Source organism: Neopsephotus bourkii, unplaced genomic scaffold, assembly GCF_033783945.1.
Source record: "Neopsephotus bourkii isolate Nb327-2 ecotype Australia unplaced genomic scaffold, CSIRO-AGI_Nbou_v1 NB_1423, whole genome shotgun sequence".
NCBI classification, from domain to species: Eukaryota; Metazoa; Chordata; class Aves; order Psittaciformes; family Psittacidae; genus Neopsephotus; species Neopsephotus bourkii.
This window is the reverse complement of record NW_026901900.1, coordinates 3,285,864-3,306,853: the sequence shown is the minus strand read 5'-3', so window position 1 is coordinate 3,306,853 and position 20,990 is coordinate 3,285,864. Positions and strand designations below refer to the sequence as shown.

Below are 20,990 nucleotides of genomic sequence, written 5' to 3'. Positions count from 1 at the left end.
CAGTGCGGCAGCAGGGCCAGGGCAGTGATTGTGCCCCTGCACTGGGCACTGGTGAGGCCGCACCTCAAATCCTGTGTTCAGCTCTGGGCCCCTCACTGCAAGAGAGACATTGAGGTGCTGGAGCGGGGCCAGAGAAGGGCAATGGAGCTGGTGCAGGGCCTGGAGCACAGTGTGATGGGGAACGGCTGAGGGACCTGGGGGGTTCAGTCTGGAGAAGAGAAGGCTCGGGGGGATCTCATCGCTCCCTACAACTGCCTGACAGGAGGATGGAGCCAGGAGGGGCTGGGCTCTGCTCCCAAGGAACAAGGGATGGGACAAGAGGAAACGGCCTCAAGCTGCACCAGGGCAGGTTTAGATGGAGATGAGGAACAATTCCTTCCCCAAAGGGTGCTCAGGCACTGGCACAGGCTGCCCAGGGCAGTGGTGGAGTCACCGTCCCTGCAAGTGTTCACACACCGTGTAGCTGAGGCCTCAGTGCCATGGGTTAGTGCTGGGGAACGGTTGGACTGGATGAGTGTAAAGGGCGCTTCCAATGTCATAGGAGCAATGGGTAGACCTGGCAACCTCTTCCTGCAGCTGGCTGGGGCTGATGCTGTGCTGAGGTTTCTTGGTTATCTGGGTGAGTGTGAAAACACTGATGGGAGAATGAAGCTCTGACCTTTTGATCTCATCAGGAAGCTGCTGTGAATCCTCTATTGATGGTTAAATTGCACTAAATTACAGAGAAGCGTTGCAGTTCTGCCACCTTGCTGAACTGGTGCAATTAATGTCCTGCCTAGCAACAGCACCCTTGTGCCTTGGGAACCTTAAGCCCGTGATTTTAGGTGTGTGATGAGCCCCTGCAAAGGCTTGGTTTATTATTCCCAGTGGGTTATGGCTTTAGGAGCCTCTCTGCTCCGTGTGGGAAGCAGCCAGAGCCATTGCTGCAGGCACCAGTCTGCTCCAAGGGATTGAGTTTGGTGCCCACCACATCTGTAGTGACCCTGGCATCACCCCGGATCCTGCCCTGTGATCAGTGGGATCACCCCATGGTAATGGATGCGATGCTGGAGGGCATATCCCTGCCTGTGGCAGGGGGTTGGAACTGGGTGATCTTAAGGTCCTTCCCAGGCCTAACCATTCTGTGGTTCTGTGGCTGGGGCACATTCTGGCTCAGAGGCCAGAGGTGCTGAATCTTACAGTGTCCAGTGTTGGGAATCCTCCACTTCCCTGGGGGAAATTCTGCCTGGACGCTAGAGGAGTATTTTTCACTGTGAGAGCAATCAGCCATTGGAATAATGTAGTTGGAATGTTAATGTTGTTGGAATAACATATTCAAGGGCAGGTTGGACGGGGCTTGGAGCAACCTGCTCTAGTGGGAGGTGTTGGAGCTGAATGACCTTTAAGGTCCCTTTCAACCTAAACCATTTCATGATTCTATTATGGTCTCCCTGTGAAAAGGTTAGGTTCCCCAAGAGCTGGACAGAGTGCTGGCACATCTAATGTAGGTCATGCTTTGCCAGGAAAGGTTGGATCAGATGGTCCTTGAGGCCCTTTCCAACCTGGGATTCAGGGATTCTGTGAATGAAGGGCACTGCCATGGGGCTGGCATCACCTTTGCTGGCTTCCCCTGTCTGAAGAAGCGATACCAGCAGCTCCATCCCTGCATGGACCCACTGCAGCGTTGGGCTGGAGGGGGAATCTCCCATGGTAAGAGCCCACCCAGGCTCAGTCCTCGCTCCTCCTCTGCTCAGCTTGGTTTAGAGCTGGTTACAACAGCACACACCAATGCCTGCGGGTCAGGAGCAGCTTCCGTACCTCCAGCCGCATCCCTGTGCGCAGAGGAGGATGCTGCTGCCGGAGCAGGAGCTTGAGGCCTCCTCCAGCCCCCCCTCATCACTCAGGGGTTTCAGCTGTGTTAACACCTCCCTCCCTGTGCTCTCCGGCTGGGAGCAGTCATGAATATTCCCCCTGCCGTTCACACCCGCTGCTGGAGAGCTCTATTTAGTTGCTAGACATTTGAGCAGGTGCTGCAGGGGATGGTGTATGCCCTGCACTTGTGCCTGCAGCCCACCCAGCCCCTCGCCCACAGCATGCTCCAATACGTGTTGGTGTACTGGCACTGGTCATCCCTAAGGGTGTGAGCACCCCTGTTCCTGTGCTCCAGAGCAGAGCAATGCTTCTGCACCAAGCTCCTTATGGGGCCCATTCTCTCCTCCAGGCACTGGTGTTTGGGCAGGTTTTGCTGGTACCCGGCTGTGGCAGGAGCATTGGGTGGTTATCTCCGTCCTGGTGCATTGAATGCGAACAGCTTCTGTCTTGGCACCTCCTGAAATCCCTGGTGCAAGGGGCAAAGCTGTTGGGCACCCTGGGAATGAGCTTCCCATGGAGGAGATGCCCAGAGTCTGCAGCATCCCCCTCTGCTAAAGCTGCTCGTGCAAGGGATAAAGGGACAAAGGGACAGTGCAGGACAACACCCATGTGCCAGTTCCTACCTGACCTTTTGCTGCAGGGTCTGAGGATGGACCCTGCCTGCATCACTTCCAGCCTTACGGCATGAACCAGCTTCCCCAGGGCTGGGGAAGGGATCTCAGGGTGGCTTGTGAGCAGGACAGGGTGATGATGGTGATGGCTCAGGATGTCCCCTCTCCCTGGCCCCATGGATGGGACGGCAGCTCCATCCTTAAAAGCTTTCTGCGTCCCTCCCGTCTGGCTGCCGCTGTCCTACTTTTTGCTGGCTGCTATTCTTCCCCTCCGTCACGTGCGGGTTGGGCACGGTGAGCTCCAGCGCAGCTTCAGCTGCTGCTGCCGGCTCCGAGCTGCTCCCACGACTTCAAACCGCCTCCCCGGCCCTGCACCCGGGGCTGCCGTGCTTCACAGGCTGGAGGATGAGCAGAGATCACCCTTCCCTGGAGCAGGGATGCTGTCAAAAGGGGATGCGTGTGTGCTCCTTCCCCTGCTCTGACAGGGCAGCGAGGTCCATGGAGCGGCTTCTGTGGCGCATCCCTCAGGGTCTGCAGTTATCCTCGGAAATTCGGGTTAACAGTGGTGGGGGTGGGGAGGTTTTTCCTTAAATCCTGAAATGGCTGCCAGAGCTGGAGCCAGGGATATAGCCAGGAGCTGCTGGCTCTGTGCTGTGAGCAGAGCCCATCCCCATCCCCTCAGGCCGTGCTGAAAGGAGGCAGGAGCCTGCAAGGTAGCTGGAGAGGGGCTTTGGACAAGGGCCTGTAGGGACAGGACAAGGGGAATGGCTTTAACCTGCCAGAGGGGAGACTGAGATGAGCTCTCAGGCAGAAGCTCTTCCCTGTGAGGGTGCTGAGGCGCTGGCACAGGGTGCCCAGAGAAGCTGTGGCTGCCCCATCCCTGGCAGTGTTCAAGGCCAGGTTGGACACAGGGGCTTGGAGCAACCTGCTCCAGTGGAAGGTGTCCCTGCCTGTGGCAGGGGGCTGGAACTGGATGAGCTTTAAGGTCCCTTCAACCCAAACCATTCCATAGTTCTATGATCTCCCAGCTTTGTGGGATCCCTCAGCCAGGCTTTGGGTCCAGACCAGCCCCATTCTGAGACCTGTGACACTGTTTTGATGCTCCTTGTGAGCAGATCACCCAGAACACTCTTGACACCTAAAACCTCCCAACCCCTTGCTCGATCCCACGGTGTCAGTGTGTGGTGCCCCATCCTGATGGCTGCATTTCAAGCTGCCGAGCATCCCATTCCTGCTGCTGCCTGTTGTGTCCCGGATACTGGCACAGCATTGTGCCTGGAGTGCCGGGGAGGGTGTGAAATGCCAGCGCTGAGCCTCGGGATGCTGCTGTGACAGCAGGGCTGGAGGTGAGGTGGGTCTGGCTGGGACCCCAGGTGCCCCATGGGGCTGCATGCATGGGGTTTGGGGTAGCCCCACCCCATCATCTTATAACCAGTGTGGGGTTTGCCCATTCTCTGGCAAACTGCTCCCTCCCTAGCCCTGCCTGTGGTAGTTTGATGCTCATGGTGGCCCATTTTGCCTGGGGTGTTGGTGGAAATGCAGTGTGGGAATACCCCAGCATGAGGGGTACAAGGTTTATCCAGGCTGGGGTATCCATCCTTCACATTCCCACCATGGCTGCAGGGAAGAATCCCTCCTCCAGCAGAGCCAGTCACTGGCTGGCTGGGGGAATTAACACACTGAATGGGCTTTCCTGGGAGATTTGGGACAAGAAATGACTTTTTGGTGGAAAATAATATAAAAAGCTCCATTAAGTGTGGATGGAGGAGTTTGTGGAGCTGAGCTGCTGCTCTGGCGGGATTCTGTGCTTATAATGAGCTCCTGCTTTGTGGTGGGGTGGGTGATGGGGTGTTGTGCTTCCCTTGGGAGCTTTGGGGATGGAGAGATGGCAGGAGGGATGCACAGGGTCCCGCACCATGATCTGTGATGGGGATGGCTGCTGCAGTGAGGATGGAGCTTGTTTGGTCCCGCAGAACTGCTTTGGAGGAGGCTGCTCCGATGCCCTGTGTGGTGTGAGGATGCCCAGACAAATGGGATGCTCCTTGGAGCACCAAGACACAGGTCCTGCCCCACAGAGCCCCATGTGTTTGGGTGACTGTGGCTGCCACTGTTCTCATGCTCTGTTCTGTGCAGGGGACCCCGTGGCTGGCTCAGCCCCCGGTGCTGGTGGCACAGGGAGCTGCTGCTGTCATCCTCCCCTGCAGATCCCCAGGGATTGCTGGCACGGCGCTGCACGCTCCCTTCCTCGGCTCCCCCTGTCTTGGAGAGCAGTGTGGGAAGCAGCGGAGTTGGCGTGGTCTGGCAGGGCACCCGCTCCCAAAGATTCCCTCCAGCAGGCAACGGAGATGAGGATGCTGCCTCGTGTGCCCTATCCCAGCTTTGCTGCCAGCTTGCAGGAAGCAGGGGAAGGGCTGGTCCCCTTGTCTGGAGTGGGAGCTATGCTATTCCGTGCTGTGCCGGTGTGCATGTACTGTGTCCTGTCTTGGCATCTCCCATCCCGGTGCTCTGAGCATCACTCCGTCATGGCAGGACTTGCATTGGAGGAGAAGGACTTGGGGTGTTGGGTGAGGAGAAGCTCCCCATGACCCAGCTTCAGTGTGTGCTTGAGACCAGAACCCCCCCCATCTGCACCCCCAGAGCATGAGCAGCAGCTCAGGGAGGGGATCCTGCCCCTCTGCTGCGCTCTGGGGAGACCTTAGAGCAGTGCCACTGCCTAAAGGGGGCTGCAGGAAACCTGCAGAGGGGCTTTGGACAAGGGCCTGTAGGGACAGGACAAGGGGAACGGCTTTAGCCTGCCAGAGGGGAGACTGAGATGAGCTCTCAGGCAGAAGCTCTTCCCTGTGAGGGTGCTGAGGCGCTGGCACAGGGTGCCCAGAGAAGCTGTGGCTGCCCCATCCCTGGCAGTGTTCAAGGCCAGGTTGGACACAGGGGTTTGGAGCAACCTGCTCCAGTGGAAGGTGTCCCTGCCTGTGGCAGGGGTTGGAGGTGGAGGAGCTTTAAGGTCCCTTCCAACACAAACCAGTCTGGGATTTGAGAGGGCCCCCCCCCGATCCGTCTCTTGGGGGCTCCCTGGATACAAGGGGCATCCCCAGTGGTCCCCCAGGATGATGCTGCCATGCAGGTAACCCATGCTGGTTCATCCCCCCTGTGCCATTGGAGGGTATGACTCAGATGAGGCTCATGGTCCTTCCAGCACCGGCTCTGCAGAGGATGGAATCTGTCCCCTCTGGTAGTGGCTGCATCATGTCAGGGCCACGAGTTTGGGTGGGCAGAGTATTCCCCTGGGGGCTGCACGTGCCCTGTGCCTGCTCACAGGGCTGCTGAGCTTCAAGGCAAAGATGGGAGGTTAAAACCAGGAAGGAAAATACATGCCTTGAACTGTTCTGTAAGCCCTGTGAGGGTTTGCGTTACTGCAAGCAGATGGGGATTCAGCAGAAAACCAAATTAAATAGCATGAGTTCTTTTTTTGTTGGACAAAAGCCTACCTGGGGAAGACACACGAGCTGTGGGTGGATTAAATCTGGTGTTGGGAGGAAGAATGCTGTGAAAGCAAATGCCTTCAATCCCATTTAACCATCCCTTTCAGAGAAAACATGGGCTAGTCCAGCATGATCCAGGAGGATGCTCCTGTAAGGCTTTCTTCATGCTTCTGTGAGTCACTGCTAGAATCAGGCAAGGGTTTGTGTTGGAAGGGACCTTAAAGCCCCTCCAGCTCCAACCCCTGCCACAGGCAGGGACACCTTCCACTAGAGCAGGTTGCCCCAAGCCCCTGTGTCCAACCTGGCCTTGAACACTGCCAGGGATGGGGCAGCCACAGCTTCTCTGGGCACCCTGTGCCAGCGCCTCAGCACCCTCACAGGGAAGAGCTTCTGCCTAAGATCTCATCTCAGTCTCCCCTCTGTCAGGTTAAAGCCATTCCCCTTGTCCTGTCCCTACAGGCCCTTGTCCAAAGCCCCTCTCCAGGTTTCCTGTAGCCCCTTTAGGCACTGGAGCTGCTCTAAGTTCTCCCCTTCAGGAGCCTTCTCTTCTCCAGGCTGACCCAGCCCAGCTCTCAGCCTGGCTCCAGAGCAGAGCTGCATCTCCAGCACATAACAGTGCAACAGGGGGATGCTCTGGATAGGCTTTTCCAGTGCTCTTGGCTGTGAGACATTCAGAGCATCTTCACCAGGACACTTTTCCCCTGCTCTTTCGGCTCACTGAGGTTGTTGTGGGAAGTCAGGCCCATCTGAAACACAGCTCACACATCACAAGGTTATAAAATTTTAAAGGAACCAACCAACCCACACTCTTGAAACCACTGAAACCTTTTGTACATCTCTGTTTCCTCATTAGCGGCGACACCATCTCCTCATGCACAGAGAGGTGGCTCTTGGAGCGTGCTGTCAGAGTGCCGCTGTGTAATGAATTCCCAGGGGATGGTAACGTTGAGCTCGGCTGGTTTCCATGATTACTTCCTAGGAAAGAGCAATTTCTTTCCTTGCTGCTACCCAAAGGTGCTTTGTCTTGTTTGCAGCTGGGCAGAGGTTGCAGTGGGTCTGCACACATGGGTAAAACACTCTCCAGATACTTGTGCTCCAGCACTGGAGCCTGGATTAAGGAGAGAGCTGGGCTGTTGCAGCCTGGAGAAGAGAAGGCTCCTGAAGGGGAGACCTCAGAGCAGCTCCAGTGCCTAAAGGGGCTGAGAAGAAACCTGGAGAGGGGCTTTGGACAAGGGCCTGTAGGGACAGGACAAGGGGAATGGCTTTAACCTGACAGAGGGGAGACTGAGATGAGCTCTTAGGCAGAAGTTCTTCCCTGTGAGGGTGCTGAGGCGCTGGCACAGGGTGCCCAGAGAAGCTGTGGCTGCCCCATCCCTGGCAGTGTTCAAGGCCAGGTTGGACACAGGGGCTTGGAGCAACCTGCTCTAGTGGAAGGTGTCCCTGCCGAAGGCAGGGGTTTGGAACTGGATGAGCTTTAAGGTCCATCCCGACACAAGCCACTCCATGATCCTATGTATATTCCTCAGCCAGAAATATCCTCCTCTAATCCAAAACAAAACTTCAGTTGCTTAGGAATGACTCTTTGCCAGGATCTTGATGGGTTTTAGCAGAGTCTTTCCTCAGAAAGGTTAATCCCATTTTTAACATGGTCATTTATAGTTGTTGCTTCCAGCCTTGAAGCTCCCGCAGGAGCAAACACACGGAGCAGCAGCCGCTCTATCTGCTGGTGTCAGGCTCCTGTGTGTCAGGAGCTGGGAGGGGGAGATCCAAAGGATGCCTGTAATTAAACCAAGCGTTTAATTTAATAAACGAGACACTAAAGCCACGCATAGGCCCCATTCTCCAGCCTCACACGTCTTTACAAATGAGCCTCGCTCAGCGCTGGCGCAGCCACTTCAGAAGTCACCTCATCAATAACCTCCAGGAGCTGATTCCAGCATCCATGCTTATAGCTGCCTCCCTGGCGACCACTGTGGGGAGAATCGGGATTCAGGGAAGGAGGGAGCTCTGTGGGGTGTGTTGGGAGCAGGGCTGCTTAGCATCCATCAGTGGTGGTGGAATGGCCTTGCTCCAGCCATGGTACCCACTGGTGATGCTCCTCCAGGCTTTGATTTGGGAATGGTGCCCTGGGGTATCCAGAGCATCACTGGGTGTAACACCTCCACCAATGCCCTTCCCAATAATGCACCCTTTCACCCTGGTTGGTTATCTACTGATATTTTGAGCTGGCTCAATGATATTTTGCCATGGCTCTATCCCACAGTCCTCCTGCTGCCTTTATCTCCATGCTTGGTGCCTGGTTTTCCTTCCTCAGTGATTCTGATATCCATGTGAATGTTGTCTTGGAGCGAGCAAGGAGCGAGCATCCAGCGTAAGGGCATCAACCACTTGATGAACCAAGGGCAAGCCTCTCTGGAGTGGCTTGGGGGAAGCATGCAACACATTGGGGTCTTCCTTTCGGGTCTGTGTGTGCATGATGCGGAAGACACTGAGCTCTTTCCCTGAGAATGAGGAGGGTTATCAGGGGATGCTCATGGAAGCAGGGATGCTGATGGCGGTGGGGATGCTGTGGTAGGGAAGCACCAATGGTAGCACCAACTCATCCCGGGCAGGATCCGGCTTGTGGCTCCCAAGAGGATGCTCATTCAATGTGTAGCACATGCTGACAAGAGAAACAACTCTATTAATTAAAGTGTGCATCTAATGTGATTGCAACAAGGCTGGGCAAAGGAGGGTGGTGGGTGCATAGAGCATCCTCTGCTTGGAGTGACCTGGAATAGGAGTTGGTGGACACAGTGGGTTTTATTCCTCTTTTAAAGACACATTCTTGTGGGATAAGGAGCAAAGCTCCAGTGTGGAGCCTACAGGCTGACAACAAAATGGTCTTTTGTACCTGATCTGGGGAGTTAGAGGTGTTGAGCATGGTACTGACCAGGTATGGGCTCTGGTCTCACAAGGCAACTAGAATTGCAGTGCCTTTCATCTTGGTTGCTCCCAGGCTTAGTTTTGAGCTCAAAGAGGGAATGGGGATGGTTTCCCACTGCAGGCAGGAGTCAGTGGTGTTGCATGCACCATCTGCCCCAGGGATGCTGTAGTGTTCTTGTATTGGCACATGCCCCAGATACATCCCTCTAGGATGCAGAAGGATGGAGGAACATGGCTGGGGACCACTGCTTCATCTCTGCTCCATCAGGTGAGGGAAGCCACAAGGTAAGCAGTTATGGCACCATTTGTCCTCTGCATCTGGGACAGGCTGTGCCGTGCTCTGAACACCATGGTGGGTACCACATCCCTGGTGCCACTGGCATTCCAGGATCACAGTACCATAAGCCCCACACCGATCCAGTGCTGGATCCTCTGGCATCTCCCCATGGCAGCCTTGGGTGGTGGGTTCCTGGAAAGAGACCTGAAGGGTTTCAGGTGAGATCCAGCCGCCAACTTATGCTCCATGCAAGGGACTTCCAACTCCAACAGCTGCTGGTGCATCCAGAGAGGAGGAAAACCTTTCCTCTCCTCCCTTGGGATCCTGTTAACGTGGGTAAGGGTCCCTCTGGGGGTGCCCATGACGTGGTGGGACCTTGTTTTGGGCCAGCTCTTCCTGACATCACTTTCCCAGTGCTGCCGCTCCTCTGTGCATCACAGAGGAGCACAAAAACCCTAGGCCCATGGCAGGATCATAGAACCATGGAATGGTTTGTGCTGGGAGGGACCTTAAAGTTCCTCCCGCCCCAACCCCTGCCATGGGCAGGGACACCTTCCACTGGAGCAGGTTGCTCCAAGCCCCTGTGTCCAACCTGGCCTTGAACACTGCCAGGGATGGGGCAGCCACAGCTTCTCTGGGCACCCTGTGCCAGCGCCTCAGCACCCTCACAGGGAAGAGCTTCTGCCTGAGAGCTCATCTCAGTCTCCCCTCTGTCAGGTTAAAGCCATTCCCCTTGTGCTGTCCATACAGGCCCTTGTCCAAAGCCCCTCTCCAGGTTTCCTGTAGCCCCTTTAGGCACTGGAGCTGCTCTGAGGTCTCCCCTTAAGGAGTCTTCTCTTCTCCAGGCTGAACCAGCCCAGCTCTCTCAGCCTGGCTCCAGAGCAGAGCTGCTCCAGCCCTCGCAGCATCTCTGGGGCCTCTGTGCATCCTCCGGCTCTCCACCATTGGAATGGGTTGGCGGAGGGTGACGAGCAGCAGCATGTGGCAGAAGGTTTGAATTAGGGCCTCTCTCTAAGGTGATTAATCGGTGCCTTCAGGCCTGATGGAGATTGATGGTGCTGGTGAAGCTGCAGGAGTGAGCCCCGGTGCCGTGGGGTGGAAACAGGAGCAGTGTGTGCCGGCAGCACCATCAGTAAGGGGCTGGGCTCTGCCGGGGTTGATGGGGAAGGCGAAAGATGGATATGGAATAAGACAGGAGAAGACATCGGCTGGGATGGAGCAGGCTTTCCCCATAGCAGCCTTTTATGCAGGTTGGATTGGGCTCATGCTCGGGGCTGGATTTGGGACTGGAGGATGTGGAAAACTTGCTTCATGCTGTATGTGGAATCATAGAATCGTGAATCCGAGGTTGAAATGACCTCAAGGTTCATCTGCTCCAACCTTTCCAGGCACAGCATCACCTGGACCAGATGTCCCAGCACTCTGTCCAGCCCTATCTTAACAGTGTCCAGTGCCGGGGAGTCACCACTTCCCTGGGGAGATTATTCCAGTGGCTGGTTGTTCTCATTGGAAATGATTTTCCTCGTGTCCATTTGGAATATCCTCAGGATTAACCTGTACCCATCACCCCTTGGCTTTCTCATGGGACTCGTTGCCAAAAGGGGGTCTCCATCTTCCTTGTAGCCACCCTTTAAATACTGCGACATGGGGATAAGGTCTCCCTGGAGCCTTCTTTTCTCCAGGCAGCAAAAACTCAGTTCTCAGCCTTTCCTCACTGTTTCCCACTCCTTGGATCATCTTTGTGGCCATTCTTCAAACCATCTCCACATCTTTGTTGTAGAGAAGGGACCAAAACTGAACCCAGTACTCCAGGTGTGGCCTGACATGCACAGAACAGAGGGGGACAATGACATCTTCATCTCTGCTGGTGATGCCCCTGATGATGTTCATCAAGCATTCGGGGGCTTGGAGAAAGCTGCTTTAGTGGAAGGTGTCCCTGCCCGTGGCAGTGGGGTAGAACAGGATGAGCTTTCAGGTCTCTCCCAGCCCAACCCATTCCAGCATTCTATGATAACAAGCTTCCAAGGCAAGCTTCTTCCTGACCCCCATTAACTGAGAGGCATCGCTTTGTGTGGCTATCAGAGAGCTCCCAAGAGCAGCCGCGGGCATTAATCCTCTTAGAGCTGTAACTCCATCCTGTCTCTTTAGCTGCAGGAGCAGCCGCCGAGGCGCTCTGATCTTCCCTGCGCCCTCTTAGAGCAGCTGGAGCTGAGCTGCTCTCCCAGCCTGGCAGGGGCTGATGGATCCATCCCAGCCCCTCAAGCTGGATAGTCCTTGAGGAGAAGCTCCCCATGACCCGGCTTCAGTGAGCGCTTGAGCCTAGAACTCCCCCGTGTGCTGGGCTGCACCCCAGAGCATGAGCGTAAAACCTGGAGAAGGGGCTCTGGGCAAGGGCCTGTAGGGACAGGACAAGGGGAATGGCTTTAACCTGACAGAGGGGAGACTGAGATGAGCTCTCAGGCAGAAGCTCTTCCCTGTGAGGGTGCTGAGGCGCTGGCACAGGGTGCCCAGAGAAGCTGTGGCTGCCCCATCCCTGGCAGTGTTCAAGGCCAGGTTGGACACAGGGGCTTGGAGCAACCTGCTCTACTGGAAGGTGTCCTTGCCTGAGGCAGGGATTGGAACTGGAGGAGCTTTAAGGTCTGTTCCAACACAAACCATTCCAGGATTCCATGGTTCTGTGACTCCACTCCTACGTGGCGCCTGCGTGAGATCCCTGTGCCAGTTTGGTCACCTCATCGTGCTTGGTGAGGATGCGACCCATTGGGATTGCCAATCTGCATCCCTCTGGGCTGGCAGCAGTGCAAGCTCAGGCAGGGCTCCCTGAGCTGCTGCCCTCCTATCAGCCAGGTCTGGGTCCCTCCAGCATGGTCCCTCTCCCTTATTACCATCTTTATCCCTTCCAAATCCTCCATGCCCACCCATCATTTACCTCTCAAGTGTTTCAGGGCTTGTGGTCCCTTGGCATCAAGCACCCAGTACAAGGGAGGAGCTCTGCAGGCAGCTGTGGAGCAGAGAACCCATCTGCAGGAGAGGCGAAGCAGCTCTGGAGGAGCTGGATACGCTTCATGCTTTGCATCCCGGAGCTGGCACCTGCCTGTGGGAGCTGGGGCGGCCCCGGCAGAACTCTGCTTGTTCCTGTGCTGTTGTGGGAGCCCCTCATCCCTGCTTCCTCGCTGCAGCACGTGCTGCAATCCTCAGGGCTGTTGCTTTCCTGTAGCTCTTTCTGCTCTGCTGTCATCCCTCTTCCTTGCAGGAGTGCTGCCTGGCTCCTGGGACAGATCCGTGGATGAGCTGATGCGCTCCAAGAGCATCACCACGTGTGTGCTGTTAAACCAGATGTTTCAATCCCAGCTCTGCCGAGCCCAGCTTCCATGTGCTGCAGAGCCTTTGATATGGAAAAACCCATCCCCGAACACCAGCTCCAGGCTCCCTTTGGAGCCCTGTGATGCGTGTGTGCTTGTTAGAGCAGCACGGAGCGTACTGCGTGTCTGCTGTCACTGCCTCGCCGCTCTCTGGGATGGAATTCCCACACGGTACCTCCCTTGGTGAGCCGAGCATCCCAGATTCAGCAAAGGATGCACTGTGGTGGGAGGGTTCTGCCCTGGCACAAGCACTTTTCCCCCTCCCTGGGGTCCCTTTCGGGGTGCTGCATCCCTTAGCATCCCAACCAGGTCCCTGGAATACCAGGAATGCCACCACTCCTGGTGGCAGCTGGTGTCTCCACCTCACTGTGCTGTTTCCAAAAGCTTATTCCAGCATGTGGCTTGGAGCTGATTTGCTGTGCTAATTACTTTAACAATAATGAGCTTCCCTAATTGTGCTGGCAGGGAATCATAGAATCCGGGAATGGTTTGGGTTGGAAAGGACCTTAAAGCTCCTCCAGTTCCAACCCCCTGCCATGGCAGGGACACCTTCCACTAGAGCAGGTTGCTCCAAGCCCCTGTGTCCAACCTGGCCTTGAACACTGCCAGGGATGGGGCAGCCACAGCTTCTCTGGGCACCCTGTGCCAGCGCCTCAGCACCCTCACAGGGAAGAGCTTCTGCCTAAGATCCAACCTGGGCTTCCCCTGTTTCAGTTTGAACCCATCACCCCTTGTCCTGTCACTGCAGTCCCTGATGAAGAGTCCCTCCAGCATCCTTGTAGCACCCTTCAGACACTGGGAGCTGCTCTGAGGTCTCCACACAGCTTCTCAACCCATGTGAGGTTCCACGGTGCTGCTGGGCTCTTCTGGGGTTTCTGCGTGAGTGCAGGGAGAATCCAGAATCCCATACTGGGATTCTTGGAAGGAGCCCCGAAATCCTCATCCCTGGGGGATTCAGGCTGTCATCCCCTGCTCTGCGAGTCAGTGAGCACCCCACAACCAGTGGGGTGTCAGGAGGTGTTGCCATCACACCAAGCTTTGTTTCTCCATCTCAGAGCATTTCCAGCTGCTCCAAACACGCCTGCATCCATCTTCTGCCCTTGGGAATAGGTCTGGGAGTGGGAACCCCCAAGAGCAGGGAACAGAGGGCTCTTGGTGTTTCCTCCCTCCTTGCAGATGGAGTCCTTTATGGCAGATCCAGGCTGATGCATCCCTGAAAATAGACTTTAATTGGCTGCTGGATGCCATAGTGATGTTAATTTGACAGGAGAGCCGGAATTCCCTTGGCCTGTTGGGAATTCAAAGCCCCATTGGTGTTACTGGATGAGGAAGAGGTTGGGGGGTGCTGTCAGCACTTCGTGGCATCAACACCTGCTTTTGAGACATCCCGCTTTTCACTGGAAACTAAAAGCTGGTTCATTTCCCCAGCCCTTATCTTCACCCAGCCTGCTGGGAAGAGGCACATTCCCATTGATTCTGGGATCCAAATCCCTGTCTCCACATCCCAGGAAGGAGAATGAGCACTTTACCCCTCCCCTCCTCCACCAGCTCCCTGAAGATGTAGCTCCATCATTGACTTCCTCACTAATAGAACAACTTCCTCAGTGCACACCTTTAATTGAATGAGGCTAATTTGCTGTTGTTCATTAGCTCTTGAATGGCTGATGCCTCTCCCCCAGAGCCAGGGAACGCCAGGGCCGGCATCCGCAGCTCCCCGTGGAGCTGTGCACCCCTTCCCTTGCCTGCAGCTGAAGATGCCCCACTAAGGCGATGGGGATGGTGCTGCTGTGGTCCAAGCTCGTGGCTTAAGAGCCCGTTTGAAACAAGCTGTATCTTTTAATGTGGCTGTGATTGGGGGTGTTGGACGGCCGTGGGATGTACTTAACATCCTTCTGCTAGATTGCTTTTTAATGTTTATTTGCAAAGCCTCCAACGGGTGCCCAAGTTCTTGAACGCCTTCCCAGGTCCATCTGCGGGGCCACTTCTCTGCCATGAAACATCATTGTTACAGGCCAGCAAAGTGGGATTTAATGGTGGCTGACAGGGCAGTGGTTAAGGGCGATATGTATTGGACACTAAATGTTTCTATTATCCCACTCCTGGCACAGCCCATTGCCTTTTACTTGTGTTGGGAATTGTGGAAGGCTTTTGCATTTTTCATCAGCATCACTACAATGGAGCCTCACTGAGGAATCGGCTCCGGCTCTTCCAGGATTAGCGTGATGCAGCTGTGGGTCCCGACACGGGGAGGACACTGTCACTGGGGTACCCGTGCTGCTGGTCCCCTATTAGGGGTGATCCCGTATGGATGCAGACCCATGATGCGCAGAGGTTGTTGCTTGGTTTCTTTAAGGCAAATATTTGCTTTTGAGTGATGCTGTTGCTGCTGTGCTTGGAGAAGAGGCTTTTAAGCACTTGAGTGCTGCTTCCAGGGCAGGCAATTCCTCTCTTCCCATTAATGCAGCTGCAGGGTTTTACACAAGGATCCCTTTGCTTTGGTAAATCCCTGGCTAAACAGCAGCGGAGGAGCCCATCCAGAAGGGCAGCTCAGCAGCCTCTGCATAAGGAGGGTACTGGAGGTGCTCATGAAGATACTCCAGCTTTGCTTTCCAAGCTCCCAAGGGCTGCACCATCCATCCCACCCATCCCGCCCATCCAGAGCTGCACCGTGACGGGTGCAAAGTGGAAACACCTCCGAGCGTCTCCCATACCCTCCTTATGCAGAGGCTGCTGAGCTGCTCTTTGGCATCACTGCAGGCACCTGAGCCCCTGGCACTGCACGGTGATGCCAGGACCACCGGGGTATTGCTGGTCTCTCTGTCATCCCCATTCCTGCGCTCCGGTGCTGTGCTGGACAGGATTAGGGGTTTAACAGCCTGTGCAGATAGACACTTAAATAAGCAATAACTTTGGAGTTCGTTAGTGAGGATTAATTAGTGTTTGCACAGGGCTTTGCCTCTGCAGAGCAGCATTATTTATCTTGAAGCTTCAACGTGACCTTGCTGAGGTTGGGAGATGCTCCTCGCATGGGTCCCTCTGGCTCCCACCGTGGATGGGAGGGAGAGTGGAGCAAAGCCAGTGTGCCCCTGGGAAGCCACCCTGAGCACTTGCAAACAGGGAATGCTCCAGGATCCCGGTGAGTAGAGCTTGCTGTGGGACACCAAAGTGGGTGTTCTTTGTGCAGGGCTGCTTGGATGGGGCTGGGGAACTGTATTCCTATCCAGTTCTAGGGGCAACAACAGAAGAGGACTGAACCTGTGCCGTGTCTCATCCCCTTGGCTTTACTTCTCCTTCTTGGTATGGTGGTTGTTGAACAAAGCAGTGGCCGTGTCTCTTTGGCACTGCCTTACAGCACTGGCTGTGAAATGAGGACTCCCTTATCCCTGCTCTGCTGCTGCAAGGGGATGGGGTCATGGGTGCTGCTGTGGGGATGCCTGGGTCCACATGGGGTTGCTCCATGAGGAACAAGCAGCCCCACTTGGAACCTGCTCCTGGCACCAAAGCATTTATCCCATGGCTCAACTCCAGCCCTGCCACAGGGCTTGGAATTCTTCTGGTCCCATCTCAATAACGAGGATGCCTTCACCCCAGAGCACTCGCCAGGGAGGGGAACAGTGGGAATAATGCATCATCCTGCAGCGTGCCCAGGCACAGCCCAACTATGGGACTCAGAGCTGGCAGCATCATTGACCTTCCCTATGGAACCTCATGTTCCTGAGCAGGGCAGCCACCCATTGGTGGGGCTTCCCTCTGGCCATGCCATCCCCATGTGCTCAGCCAGGCTTTGTTTTGTAGGAGAAAGCTCTTTCCCTGCAGGAAATCCAGCTTTGTGGCTGGCTAGCAGGCACCACATCCCACACTGCCCACCACAGCTCTGTGCCAGCCTCGTTAGGCCATCTTATTACATGCCAGGAAGCTTTTGCTATTGGGCTGATCCCTGGCAACTGTAAAAGCTCTTTTCCAGCAAAAATCCCATCCCAGCCATTCCTGTTCCCTGCCAGGCTCGGGACCTTCCCTTGCCCTGTCTGCATGGAGCCTCCTCCGTGTTGCTGTGTGTGGGGATGCCCTTGCAGCATCCATCCCATTCCCATCGCCAGGGCTGGCAGGGGCTGTGGCGCTGGGTGATGCAGGAGGAGGAGGGAACGGCTCCAAGGAGCAGGCTGGGAACGGCGTCAAGGACAATAAACTCTGTCAAAGCCTCATTCATTACGGAAGAATGCGGAGCGCCGGCAGCGTGGCTTTGTCTGCTCCCTCCCTCTCCCATCTGATTTCTCTCTTTCATTTCCTGATGCTTTTGCCTTATCTGCCTCTTTTCAGTGTATCCCTCCTGTCCCAGCTCTGTGTGCAGGGGGCTGTGCCTCACAGCGCTGTGCCAAGGGCTGTCTGCCACCAACATGGACTGGGGAGCTCCCAGGGTTGGGTTGGGTTACATTGCGTTGGGTTGTGTAGTGTTGGGTTGGGTGCTTGTGTTGCATCGGTTTGGGTTGGGTTGGGCTGCATTGGGTTGCATTGGGTTGGCTTCTCCTCCTTCCCTCCTCCCCTTACATGTGGTTATGGACCCAAAACCAGAACAGTGCCGGTGCAGCCAACCACAGAGTGTGTCCAAATCCCAGCACAGCACAGTGAGGGAGCTGGATCTGCTGGGCAAAGCAGCATCACTCCCTCTGGGAATGATGCTGAGCAGTGGCAGCCCCTTGGCATCCCTTTCAAAGCCAAATCCATCATGCCATCATGCCATGTGCTGCATCCAGGGGTGTTGGTGGTTCATGGGAGACAAGCCCTTTGAGGTGGTGGTATCTCTGACACATTATCTTATGTAGCTTTCCAGGCTCACTGCTGCCCATCCTGCTCCACAACACCTCCTATGAAGCTCTATGTGGGTGCAGCCATGTGCTACAGCTTGAACTCTTCCCATTCCCAAATAGCTTCTACTGTTTCCACTGGAAAACTCCCCTTTTTGCTGAGCCTTTGAAGGGATTTTATTGCTGCAAGAGCAGCTGATGGGCAGCAAGGTGCTGGTTCCCTTCTCTGGGTCTCATCCTGCTCTTAATCACTGTGGACAATGAGCTTGTCTAAGAACAACTTCTGTGCAGGAGCCTGTGTGAGCAGAGCCCGTGTACCTGGTTCTCACAACTCTTACTCAATTCCAGAGCTCTTGGAGCTTTGTTTTACCCTCCCATGTGCAGTGGGTGCAGGGAGGGGGTTCCGTGTGCCATGTTCTGAGACCTTGGGATGCTTCCCTAAGTGAGTGGAGATCCCTGGGTAATGCAGGGGATCCAGTGTTGAGCTGCCTGGCATGGGATGAACAAGGCTGGTGAGAGGAGATGGGGTGCTTGGTGGGGGTGGTTGTCTCATTGGAGGAACCATGGGTGTTCCCCCCATCCCAGATTCCCCTCCATCCCTTCCCGTGGTGCTTCGGTGCAGAGATGCTCAGCGTGGTACCATGAGGTAGCTGCTGGCGTGTCCTCATGGTGTTGGCCACTGGCTCTCCTTGGGGTTTTTGAAGCCAGGGCTGTGGTGATGCTCGGGGAGCCCACCTTAGGGTGCAGGAGCAAGATGGTACCCATGGGAGAAGGTGGTGGGTACTGAGTGCATCACTTTTGGGGTGTCCAGCCTGCATCCCCACAGTGATGCTCATCCCAGGGTGGTTTTAGAGTGGCTCTCCTGACTTGTGCTCTCTCTCTGTCCCCCACTGCAGGACAAGAACAGGAAGCTGAGGCCACTGTACGACATCCCTTACATGTTTGAAGCCCGGGAATTCCTGCGGAAGAAGCTCATTGGAAAGAAGGTATGGAAGGGATGCGGCTGGTGGCACAGGCATGTGCTAGTGAAGGGTGGTGCTACTGGTACCAGTAGTGATCTAGGGGCTCTCAGCAGGGAATTACATGGTGCACCCAAAGCTGGAGCACCCCTTGAGCTCCTCCTTGGAGGGGTTGTGTTTCCCTTTCATCTGCACCCACTTCCCAGGAATGCCGTGTCACTGTGTCGCTTCACATTTCCCTTTGTTTTTCCTGGGTATATTCTTCCTGGGCTGGTTGAGAGCAATTCAGGGGGATGAAGACTATAATGTGCACTTCAGGACTGAAGCACATGCTCAGGATGCAATTCTCCAATGCTCATAAAATGGTCAAATGAAATCAATTTGCTCTGTGGCGAGGCTGCTCACTGCTGCTCATTGAGGACCATTTCCATGCCTAATTGCATCTTCCCATTGCAGAGCCCTGCTTCTATATTAGCGAAAAAGGGAAAAGGAAAAACATAGCAGCTCCTGAGATTTTCCTGATGGGAAGTCTGTCACTTGATGTAGTTGAAAGTGGCTGTGAGGATCATAGAGTCATAGAATCAATGAGATTGGAAAAGCCCTTTAAGCTCATCCAGTCCAACCGTTCCCCAGCACTAACCCATGGCACTGAGGCCTCAGCTACACGGTGTGAGAACACTTGCAGGGACGGTGACTCCAGCACTGCCCTGGGCAGCCTGTGCCAGTGCCTGAGCACCCTTTGGGGAAGGAATTGTTCCTCAGCTCCATCTAAACCTGCCCTGGTGCAGCTTGAGGCCATTTCCTCTTGTCCCATCCCTTGTTCCTTGGGAGCAGAGCCCAGCCCCTCCTGGCTCCATCCTCCTGTCAGGCAGTTGTAGGGAGCGATGAGGTCCCCCCTGAGCCTTCTCTTCTCCAGACTGAACCCCCAGGTCCCTCAGCCGTTCCCCATCACACTGTGCTCCAGGCCCTGCACCAGCTCCATTGCCCTTCTCTGGCCCCGCTCCAGCACCTCAATGTCTCTCTTGCAGTGAGGGGCCCAGAGCTGAACACAGGATTTGAGGTGCGGCCTCACCAGTGCCCAGTGCAGGGGCACAATCACTGCCCTGGCCCTGCTGCCGCACTGGTGCTGATACAGGCAAGGATGCTGGTGTCTTCCTGGCTGCCTGGGCACAAGCTGCTCATGTTCAGCTCCATCAATCAGGTCCTTTTCCAAGGATGTTGCTGGGGCTTGTGAACAGAGTTCTGGTCTCTGGAATGAGAGCAGAGTTATTTTGGGGGGGAATCTTGGCTTTGTGTTGGATGCACCCCAGCATGCTCCCAGTCCGAGCACTGCCAGCCACCCCAGTGCTGGTTCTCCTCCATCCGCCGTCACTCTGCGCCACTTGGTTGTTGCTCAGAATCACCCTTTTCCTCCCCAAACCTCTTTGCATTCACCCTTGCTGGAGCTTTGGGCAGTGTCTGGCTGCAGCCTGGGATGTGGATAACCCCTTGGTATTCATGGTGCTGCCTGTGCCATCCCATGTTTCCTGTAGAATCACAGAATCATGGAATGGTTTGGGTTGGAAAAGAACTTAAAGCTCATCCCGTTCCAACCGCCTGTCACAGACAGGGACACCTTCCACTAGACAGTGTCACCCAAGGGCACATCATGAGCTGCTGTGCTGGGATGAGGGTCCTGCCTTCCTCCTGGGCACTCCAGTGATGCTGCTCCATGGGACAATGGGGATGCAGGATGAGGGACAGGCAGGAGCAGCCAGTGCCACATCCTCCATCGGCCCACTGGAAGAGAGGGGGCGGACAGCAGCCAACCGCCACTGTTCCTATGCTGAAAGCATGGTGGGGAGCCAGAGACCCCCAGAAATGGAACCAAAAAGGCCTTTTGGCTGCGGGTGCTGCCTGTTCCCTTCCCAAAGCTCCCCATAACCTTGCCAGGGTGCGCTCCGGGCTCCCGCCATGGCTCATCCGGCAGCTTTGGGAGCCTTTGATGTCTCCTCGTTTGCTTTCTAAATATTTCCTTTGTCAGCTCCACGTTTTTCACTTCAGATTAATTTGATGGGGGAAAAGGATGAGGAGAGAACGGAATCATCCTTCCCATTAATGATCAAACCAACCCCTGGAGCTTGTCAGCGTGCTCTGATGTGAAACGACAGCCTTGCGCGGGGTGGCTCGCCCTTGCCGGCTCCCGGCGCGCTGGCAGCAGCGGGCTTTGCCGCAAGAATCCCTAAATCCCTCTTGTCCCACCCCCTGTTTAGGGAACAGACTTTTAGAGCCCAGCCCAGCGCCTTCAGGGAGCTGCCTGCATGCAGGGAGATCAAATGGGGTGGGTTGGCACCCATGAGCAGTGCTGCCTGCGGTGTTGGCACTGCTCTGGTACCCTGTGTGATTGCAGGGGTGCCCTGCCTGTTCTGGGGAGCCCTGCCTGCTGTGATGGCCCCTTGAGCCATTGCCCCACCACCGAACACCTTCTGACCCCTTTCTTCTCCCCTTAGAATCTTAGGGTCGTGGAATGGTTTGTGTTGGAAGGGACCTTAAAGGTCATCCAGTTCCAACCCCTGCCACAGGCAGGGACACCTTCCACTAGAGCAGGTTGCTCCAAGCCCCTGTGTCCAACCTGGCCTTGAACACTGCCAGGGATGGGGCAGCCACAGCTTCTCTGGGCACCCTGTGCCAGCGCCTCAGCACCCTCACAGGGAAGAACTTGTGCCTAAGATCCAACCTGAACTT

General features: G+C 55.6%; 1 protein-coding gene across 1 annotated transcript in view; it reads left to right on the top strand.

Moving 5' to 3' along the window:
- SND1 (staphylococcal nuclease and tudor domain containing 1) overlaps positions 1-20,990 on the top strand; it is a 99,129-nt gene that overhangs the window by 26,699 nt on the left and 51,440 nt on the right. The window contains exon 11 of the mRNA XM_061368105.1: positions 18,204-18,293. Coding sequence (XP_061224089.1) covers positions 18,204-18,293 — 90 coding nt within the window. The remainder of the gene's footprint in view (positions 1-18,203; positions 18,294-20,990) is intronic.